At 34.1% G+C, this 10834-nt stretch overlaps 1 protein-coding gene across 1 annotated transcript in view; it reads right to left on the bottom strand.

The window, feature by feature from the left end:
- Positions 1 to 848: 848 nt before the first annotated feature.
- LOC135210410 (WD repeat and FYVE domain-containing protein 3-like) overlaps positions 849 to 10834 on the bottom strand; it is a 25481-nt gene continuing 15495 nt past the window's right edge. The window contains exon 7 of the mRNA XM_064243312.1: positions 849 to 1144. Within this exon, the coding sequence (XP_064099382.1) occupies positions 849 to 1144 (296 nt within the window). The remainder of the gene's footprint in view (positions 1145 to 10834) is intronic.

Raw genomic sequence — 10834 nt, forward strand, 5'->3', positions numbered from 1 at the left:
CATATTTTTCTCATTAAAATTTTGCCTCTTATGTTACAGGAAGGACTATATTCAAAGGATCAAATATTTTAGAAGTTTGTGACAATACTTTTCTTTTGTGTCTGCTTCTTGGTTATTTACAAGGCGCAAGACTAAAAGAATCAGTTATTGTCACGTTGAATCTATAACCCAATACTTTATCCTCTTCGCAAGAATGTTCAACAAGTCTATTATCAGACGACATTTCTTTCTCTCAACTCTACACAATTGGAGTTCCAAGACCTTAAAATAAAGCCCCCTTGTTCCATCCTATCATTAGCTTGCTTATACAAATTTTTCATTTCATCAATGTTGTTACCAGTTACAAGAAGATTGTCTACATAAAAGTTATTAGTTAATATTTCTTTACACTTATCATCAGGATAACTTTCTGCGTGATGTTTCTATAACAAAATTTAATATAAAAGGTGAAGAAAGTGTAACCAAAAACTATTGTTTTGTAGCGATAAGATACTAATTTATTTCCCCGTTTCCAAAAGAAACAAAATAAATTATTTTTGTCCACTTCATTTTTTAATTTAATCATCAAAAAAGCTTGTTTGACGTCACTCAACATTACATATTTATTAGTTCTAAAGTAAAAGAGCAATTTCAGTATTGAGCCCATTAAATCTATCCCAGGATAAGCTGCTTCATTAAGTGAAGGCAATTCCCTGTAAGTTTTTAAAGAACAGTTAAATACTGGCCTGATTTTTGTGGTAACTTGCTCTTCTAATTTTATAACTGGTCTATGGGGAATCCATATATACTTATGATAGTCAGAAGGACTTACTTTAATTTCCTCTATTATACCATCCTCGAGTTGTTTATCAAAAAACTTCCTGGTATTTGTCAATGAGACCCTTTTTACCAAGATACTCTACTGTTCTGTCTAATACCTTAAGTGAAACAAAATGATTAGATGGGACGCTGTCAATTTTATCAGTATACCAGGGCAATTCTACATGATAAAATCCATTATCAAAAGAGATCCCCTCTCTAAATCTGTCAATTTGTTCTTTATCAAAGGAGACCAATTCTTTTTCACACTTTTTTATTCCCAAGGATTCAAGACTAAAAAGGTGTTCGAGTCCATTGTCTACCTCACTGTCTTCTAATATATGCTCTAATGGATTGAAATAAGATTTTAGAGGATCCATTACTAAATTTACCACGCTTTTTGTTTTAACATTCAGTGTTTTCTTACTAACCATGGAGTCCATCAACGGCTCTACTCTCTGCCTCATCCAAAAGTTGAACACATTACCTACAGGAGCTACTCTATTATTTACGACTAAACAAGCTCCACCCAACATTTTTAGTCCAAGTTACCGAAGGTAAAAACTGAATGATATCTATTCCTAACAACATGTCAACCTTCATACTTTCATGGTTTCTGTGGTCACAAAAAGTCATCCAATAAAGCATATATTTTCTTTAAATTTATTTATTATTTGATTCATGCCAGGCACTTCAAAGTTTATATTGAGCGATTTGTCAACTAATAAAGGTATGAATATTAAATTATTGTTTATATTTATTCCAGTGGGGACATTTGCTTGAAGCCCTTAGTTTTTCTTAGCCCTATAATATGCTTACATCACATTCCCAAGCATAAACCCCCACAAAAACGCCTCTACATCCTGACAAAGATCTTTAGCTGCAGATTCGGAAATATATTGACCGCTGACTGCCAGTGTCAAACAAACATCTGACTTTCCTAGCCTTTTTGCCATTTCTTAAATACAAATTCATAGTGGGTTAAAATGTGAGACGCATCAAAACTTCTCTGAGCAAAACATAAGCTTACATTAGTTTTAGTAGTTAGTTTGGCTTTATTCAAAGAAGGGCACAAAGGAGTTATGTGTTCCCTCTTTCTACAGAACAGACATTCAAACCTTAACTATTTGTTTCCCGTAACATTCATTGTCTTCGTGCCCTGAACCAGCGCATCTAGTACATAGTGAAAGTTCCCTCAGTCTGGCCAATTTATCATTATAATTATTAAAGTTAACACATTTTCCCAAAGTATGGCCTTCAGCTGCACACAATTTACAAATTAACTTAGTTACTTTATTTGCAAATTTAAAATTTTGAATCGTACTTACACCTCCCTTATTTTCTTTAGGTTTAATGAAATGCTAGACTAGGTTTACTAGAGGTTTTTAGTGAGGGTCTTTTTCTATTGGAAACAGTTTTAGATAAAGTTTTGATAATTTCATTATAATTAGAAAGAATGTCAGATATATTAGGATAATTAGTATTTAATTTGTGAACCAAACTCTCTCTTTACTGGTATGGGGAGTTTATTAAATACTATATGACTCACAAATTTATGCCCAGAGGACCCCACTTCCAATAAATCAATATTATGTGCTTTCAATTCATGCAGATAGGATTTGATTTCGTTGAGGTAAACTTTCACCGACGAGAATTCTTGATCATATTCAACACTTGGTGCAGCACTCAAAATGTTCTTAAAAGTCTCGTCAAACAATATAATCTATGTCAAGGAATTCTTCTTTTAACATTTCAATTGCCAAGTGGTAGTTACGGTCAGAAATAGTCAAATGCTTAACTACCTTCAAGGCATAGCCCCTAAGGTACCCATGTAAATATATTTGTTTGGCAGAATCGGACAGATTTTTTCTGGACCCAATGACATTATTAATTGATTAAGGAAAGAATTGAAAGCAAATTTATCTTTCTCCTCTCACTAAAGTTTCCACATTCTAAAGGAGGGGGTTTCCCATCAGACATATTCATTCTAGGACATCATTTCTAAAACTTTATCGGCAGATAAGTTGCTAGAAGCCCCACTTAACTAACTTATGAATTGTTCATATTGGTCAAGCTCTATACTAACCTGATGCTATTCTGCCTGACTATCTAACTCCTCATTATAAAAATTGTTCATTACTGATCATTATTTCATGTGTCTCCAAAAACATTATTGAAATTTTTTCAATTCAAAGTGGTTTAAACCTGCTCCGATCTCTTTTTCGATTTCAGTTATTTGAGTCTTACAAAAGGAAGAAGTTAATCTATTATCACCATGAAGCTCCGTTAGCTTCTAAAAGTAAATAGTTACCTTCCGTTTGTGTATTCCCCGCATCCTCCTCAAGGATGAATATAATATTCATAGGGTTAACAAACTCTTCCTCTTTATCAGACATGATTAACTAATTATACTCGATAGATTTAGTATCAATAGCCTGCAAATATTTAAAAGATAACACCCCACCTAAAGTTATCGATGCTTACGGGTTACCGAGTACATTATATATGAACATGAAATAGATTATAATACATAATATAAGTTACTAATTACGTCGCACTTGAGTTCCATATTGGTTACCATTCGAAATACCGAGCGACAGTTAGCCAGTTAGCCGTTTCTAAAAAATAATTTACTTCACCGAACGATAAACATATTTACCTCCGAAATATTATATGGAATACACGACAATTTTGGAATTATATTGGAATTTATTTTAATTTCAATCTTACTTATATTTAATAAACAAAACAATTATTTAACAACCAAAACAACTTACATTAAAGAATAGATCCACTAATAAAACTTTGTGACATTGCCGTACATTACCTTTTTCCTTTTTCCCAGACATGGCCAAAGATACATAATAATGTAAAGCACTTATCACAAATGTTGACGTTGACATTGACGTTTTCCAAAATTTGTCGCTTGTCTTGGAGTTAGAACGTTCAGTTTTGTTCAGGGTTAATTTCCTATTAACAATGTAGATGCCGGCCTTGCTAATGAGAAACTCTTACTGTAACTGTTCGCCGTGGCTGTAGTAACCTCCGAGGTAATTTACTTCTTACCTTTGACAGGTACATATTACGCACGCGCGAACTTAAGACCTATTAGGCAATTACTAGTTTAAGTAATTTAATTCATAAGTTTAATTTTATTATTCATTTCACTTATCATTAACGCTAATAGTTACTATACTAAGTAGCATTAAGTTATTTACTTTTAACTTATTAAGAAAAATAGAAAGCTTCGAGTGAAGCTAACGACCGAATGGCTATTCCCCACAGTCGGACACAAATATCAATCCTTTCTGATTTCTAACAGATATTAATAGCCATCTTCTCCATATAATCAAAATCATCATCATCTTTTATTCCTCAGAGAACTGGTAATCTCCACAAATAAAAACATTAGTAACAGATTACATCTCAGAAGGCTTAGATTATTCTTTTAGGCCTATAAATCATTTTGCAACATACAGGCAGCTTAAACACAGCCTAAAACTTCAACATTCAAAGAAAACTGGTTGCAATTCATATTCCTATTGTATCCGTCAAAGAACAAGTAATCCCTACACATAAATTCATTAGTAACAGATTACATCCCAGAAGGCTTAGATTATTCTTTTAGGCCTATAAAACATTTTGCAAATAAAAGCAGCTTAAACACAGCAGAAAGCTTCAACATTCAAAGAAAACTGTTTTAATTCATATTCCTACTTTGAAAATGTTATTATGACTGTTGAGCTTATTAGGTCTACCGTCATAACAGACGTAGTTATGTTGACCAGTCCGAGGAGCATGTTAAGTGTGCTTTCATTGTTGGCACCGCTAACCTTATCACACCACACTTTGAACTAAGCAGCGTAAAAAAATAATCAGTTCAAATCACAAAGATTACGAATTATACAAATGCATAAAAGGGATCATAATTACATAAACCATAAAGAAAAATAGGGCTAGCTGTGAATTCACATTGAGTCTGAGAATCTGGACGATACAAAAAGAATCATGTTGCAAGAGATTTGAGCATCACTGTACATATATTATTTGTCCAGCAAAGATAAAGAAGTACATATAGTGGAAGAGACCCTATAAAAGTATTTGCAATATGTAATATGTATTTTACTTCAATATCAATACTTGATGCATGCCATGCTAAATACAAATATTTTGCAGATATTTGTATTTAGCATAGCATATTAAGAAGACTTACAAATATAACAGAAACTCTAATATCAAGTATATTGGTATTGAAGTAAAATAATATAACAAATACTTTTAAAGGCTCTGTTCCATTATACTTTTTATTTTCCCAGGACAATTAATATGTAATGTATACTAAATAAGTACAATGTCACCTCAACTTAATGGAAAGCCCCTTCTGCTAAGTAACGGAGTCCACTAAATAACAAACACCTACAAAATAAGGTACCCCAGGGCTGACTCTCATAGCTTATAGTCTAATGTAGTTCCATATTAAGTATCTAATAGCCCAACCAAACCATTCTTTTGTAATTACAATTCAATTTCAAGTGTTTTATTACTTCATCATTTGAATTCGAAGATATATCTGCAAAATTAACTGCTTCTAACAATATGTGCATGTACCTGTATATACTTTTGCTTACAAGATGTGTAAAGTACTGTACAGTATACAAAACCCAAAAAATAAAAATAAAACACAAAAATTGTTTCTTTTTAATTGTAATTATCTCAAACTCTTCATATGAAAAACTGACAAATAGAGCGCATGAGAGGCAAGCAAATATATTCTAACTGTATAACTTATCCTAACATGATACGTAAATGTGCCTACCCGATAAACATGCACGCAGCACACACACTTAAAAATGTGTAACAATAAATTATTGTATTAATTATTTAAGTACAGCATAAAGTAATGCTGAGAGAGAGAGAGAGAGAGAGAGAGAGAGAGAGAATTGGGCCCAAAGTAAGTGAATACTATTGCTTTTTAACGTGGTGCATGGAGGAAAAGCTTTGGTCGTGTGTGCACGTGTTCTTCCACTATCCAGGAAAGTGTCTGTCAACGTGAGTGTGTTTGTTCATTCATTCACCTTCCTCCTCATAGGCACAAACAAGAGAGCCCCAGTCTACTGTGCAATAACCTTATCATACTTATCCAAGTTCTCTGGTAAGTACAAAATATTTTTATCTCTTTTATTGGACTCGAGTAGTTCCTTTAAGTAACAGTTAAGTAACAAAATCTGCTAAGTAGAGGTACACACTAATAGCCATTTCTCAAGTCAATATGATCCACATAACACTACTTAAAAGAATTGGGGGTGAGTGTAGAACAAAAGGTGCAACTGGTAGAGCTTAATATGATAAAATTTCACTTTAGATAACTCTGCATGGGCCTACTTGCCTACTCAGCCCAGCACAGCATCTGCCCTAATCAAGTTTTCACAGCTGTAGAACTAAGCAATAGCTCCGCGTAGGGTAATACTTTGGAAATTAGTTTCCCGTTGGACGAGTGGACTTCGCGCTTGGCTATCAATCTGGTGGTCCGAGTTCGATTCTCAGCTCAGCCAACGCGAAATCAGAGGAATTTATTTTGGTGATAGAAATTCATTTCTCGACGTAATGTGGTTCGGATCCACAATAAACTGTAGGTTCCGTTGCTAGGTAACCATATGGTTCCTAGCCACGTAAAAATATCTAATCCTTCGGGCCAGCTGTAGGAGAGCTGTTAATCAGCTGGTCTGGTAAAACTAAGATATACTTAACTTTTTAACTTTGGAAATTGATTTTCCATTAGTATTTTGGTTGCTTATCAAGAATTTATAGTTATTTTTTGTCGGTCGACTGTAATTAAACTGTAACTACCCAACTACCCTCAGAAGTTGTATGCTGGCCATCCTGGGAAGTTATTGTGTATGCACAATGTTATAGGGGAGTTTCTTTTATATAGGGTAAAAAACCGCATGGTACAGGGGTGGACCATGTACGATCAATGTGTACAACCCCAAGAAAAGTACATTATAACGCATCCTGACATCGGAGATGGGCATCAGACGCGACTTGTTGTTGGTGAGAAACGGAGGTAAAGACCTCTACTCCAGTGTCAGGACGCGTTATAATGTACTTTTCTTTGGGTTGTACACATTGATCGTACATGGTCCACCCCTGTACCATGTTGTTTTTTTTACCCAAGGTTTCCTTAGCCCAACCCTTCTTAAACATATGGCTCCCTAATGACTTGTGCATTCGAGGAACCATTCCATAACATCAACATGGCACTCCACTTCTCCCAATGATTTCCCCCACCCAAAATCCTTCATCCCAACCATGAAGCTAATTGACCAACGATAAAAAACACAAAATCCTTCATCAGCAACACTATACTAAATATTGGAAAAATCAATTTCCAAAGTAATACCTAGTCCCTGCAGAGCTGTTGCTTAGAAATACCTCACAGCCTACCTTCAGATTACCCTACCTGGGAGAATATTGTCATTTATACTATTTTAATACCACAGCACTCCAACGAGTGCTGTGTTTAAGGGGAATGAATGCTGAAATAAAAAGCTGTAACTATCTCAGCAACAGTAAATTTGTGATAGATTTTAGTATGATTTTCGTATTAAGGATATTTATCAGACTTTAGCATTTGCACACAAAAACTCAGATACTGAGTTATGGTATAAAAATCAAATAAAAGCAAATAGGTACCTATTACGAGCTATAGCAGTTCACCTCAGTTGACGAGGCACCTGCCAACAAGCCCTGCTTGGACTGACGTTCATTTGACAGATGAGTCCAGCCTACGGTGGTGTAGCCTGGCCCACCAGAACAGGACTCGTTAAGAAACTGCAAGCCGCGCCTACCAAGAAATAGCCACGAAAACGACTACTACATCACACTAGGCAGGACATAACGCACTGAACTGCAACATCTGAAACGTCACTCGATTCAGGTCCGAAAATGGAACGAAATAATTGTACCTACGCCCACATCAATACTTGGGTCCCATATCTAAGGCGACAGAGAAGGAAGCGGCCTCTCAAAAACTCAGGGTTCGACGCAGCTCACCTTCAAAAAGCGGCCACAAGCTATGAGTATGGTGAAGAGGCAATGATATCACATATTAGAGATATCATGATCAAAGTTTTTCTCGACGTTGACTGACAGGACGAGCGTCGTCAGTTTGTTATTGTGGTCCTCGACTTGACTTGCGCCGACCTCAAGTGAACTCCGCCAAGCGCAGACGACGTCCGCTGCTGCTTCTTCTCTTCTCCTCCTCCTTCTGCTTTCAGTGTCGACTTCTCTTATTTTTTTTTTTTTTTTTATTCCACTCCTTCGATAAGTACGTATTAGCTCCTAAGTCGTGAAAAAGATGAGATCAAGGCATTGATAAGGATAAGAACGTGAACATATATATAAAAAGTTGAAGTATAAGCATGAATACGAACGGTCATGTATATGAAAGTGCGTAATACGTGTATGACCGTTCGTATTCATGCTTATACCTCACCTTTTTTAAATCGTCTAACAAATATATATATATATATATATATATATATATATATATATATATATATATATATATATATATATATATAGTATGTATATATAGTATATATATATATATATATATATATATATATATATATATATATATATATGTATATATATGTGTGTGTGTGTGTGTGTATATAATATATATATATATATATATATATATATGTATATATATATATATATATATATATATATAGATATATATATATTATATATATATATATATATATATTAGATATTATATATATATATATATATATATATATGTTTTCCTACAGCTCTAAGGTAGCGATCGACCTGAGGGAGACAACTGGAAGGGTTTGGCAGTGAGGAGTAATTATATAATTAATCGCAACTTGTGAAATGTTATCTATCTGGTTTATCTTAAAAGTTCTTTATTTGGGAAAAAATTAAATTGATGTGTCCTTATATGTATATTCTGGATAGGGAATCTTATAATATCTCCACCTTTCTGTTTCTGGGCGCTTGGACAGAGACAAACTATTTGAAGGCACTTTGTTTTCTCTGCAAGTCTATTAGGCATGAGGGAATTTTACCGAGTACAATATTGTCACTTAACACTGTCTATATTCGCACACCACACTTCGCTCTTCTTCTCTGCCTCTTCTTCTCTCCACCCTGTCTCCCTCTTTCTGTCCCACTCTTTCTCCACTGTTCTCCGCTGTCTTCTCTCTCTCTGTCCAGCCTTTTCATTCAGATGACCTCGTCTTGGCACCGCCTTCGGATTTTGGACTTTGACTGGGTGTGGCATCTTCTGAAAGCATTCTTTGTGTCTGAGTTGCTACAGACTTTCTACAAAACCGCCTTCCTGTCACCCTTTCTGTAGTAACTGGCAGACTTCTCATTTGGAAATGCCTCTTGTTCATACCCTGGCTTTTTGAGGTGTCCTTTGGGTATCCTAGTAGGGTATTCGTTGGGACCTATTTAGGGACATCCTTACAATCTGGCACTGCTGAATTGATTGGTTAAAACCATAGGCCTACCCTTGGAAAGGCGGGGCTTTCGAGTTTAACACTTCCCCCTTTTTAAACAAAGGAGCATAGAATTCCTTTTCTAAAATTTGCCAGATGGGCTGTTGGAATTATCCTTGGCTCTCTGACCTGTCACTAAAAGGGAGCGCCAATTAATCCTAGGAAGTGGGCTGGTGTAGGCGTAAATGAGGTGTGACCAAGTTTTCTGAGTTCCAGTTTCTTGAGGGCCTCTGGGCAGTATCGCTTGTCACCCTTGCGTGAGAAGGTTTCCTTGCGGTTGAGGATAACCGTATTTTTGTCCCTTTTCTATTTGTTTTTCGTGCCTTTTTCTTAAGTTTTTATAAGTTACGCCTTTGAAATTAATTTCCTTAATTCAGTAACTCGCACTGTAAGACTGTAACACACACACACACACACACACACACACACACACACACACATATATATATATATTATATATAATATATATATATATATATATATATATAAATATATATATATATATAAATTATATATATATATATATATATATATATATATATATATATATATATATATATATATATATATATATATATAAAAATTATATAAATCAATGTGGTGTGTATGGGTTTATGTTCATGGAATATTCGTATTCATGATTAGGCCTACATACGTATACATATGTGTGTGTGTGTGACATGACATTAACACGTGATTTGTATGTCACACATCACTACAGTTCCCAGTTAGGACTGGATGTGGGTCCTAACCGGACTGAAACCCAGGGGTAGAATCACAATTTAGATTCTAAGTGAGCAAAACAAATCATGCAAACCGTTGGAGACTCAAATCCACAATTTCCAGGTGTCACAGGAGTGATTACGAAACTCATTAATGACAGGGTCCTTCTCTCTGTTTACAGCCATAACATGTTTTTCCCATATATATTTCTCCTTCTTCCTTAGGAGTGAAAGATTTTACAAATTTCCTCTGATATTATAGGATCAAGTTTAAACATGTCTCGACAGATATTCAAGTTATGACCGAAACGTTTTTTATATATGAAAAAACTAGGCTATATATTCTATGCATTTCCAGCGCTTTATTTGTTTTTTAATTTTATATATATATATATATATATATATATATATATATATAGATAAATATATATATATATATATAATTAAAAAACCAAGTAAAGCGCTGGAAATGCATAGAATATAAGAATATATAGCCTAGTTTTTCATATATAAAAAAATGTATTATATATATTATATATATATATATATATAGTATATATATATAATATATATACATATATATATATATATATATATATATATATATATACGTATATATATATATATTTTTTTTTTTCTTTCTTTCTTTTTTTTTTTTTTTTTGCCCCTACCCAGTTGATTGAATGATTGTTCCACTACCATGTACCAAAATTCCACTGTTTACCTTGGCTATATACGCTTCTCTTTTGCAGTGATTTTTCCAGTTTGACCAATATAAAA

This window comes from Macrobrachium nipponense, chromosome 39, assembly GCF_015104395.2.
Source record: "Macrobrachium nipponense isolate FS-2020 chromosome 39, ASM1510439v2, whole genome shotgun sequence".
Lineage (NCBI taxonomy): Eukaryota > Metazoa > Arthropoda > Malacostraca > Decapoda > Palaemonidae > Macrobrachium > Macrobrachium nipponense.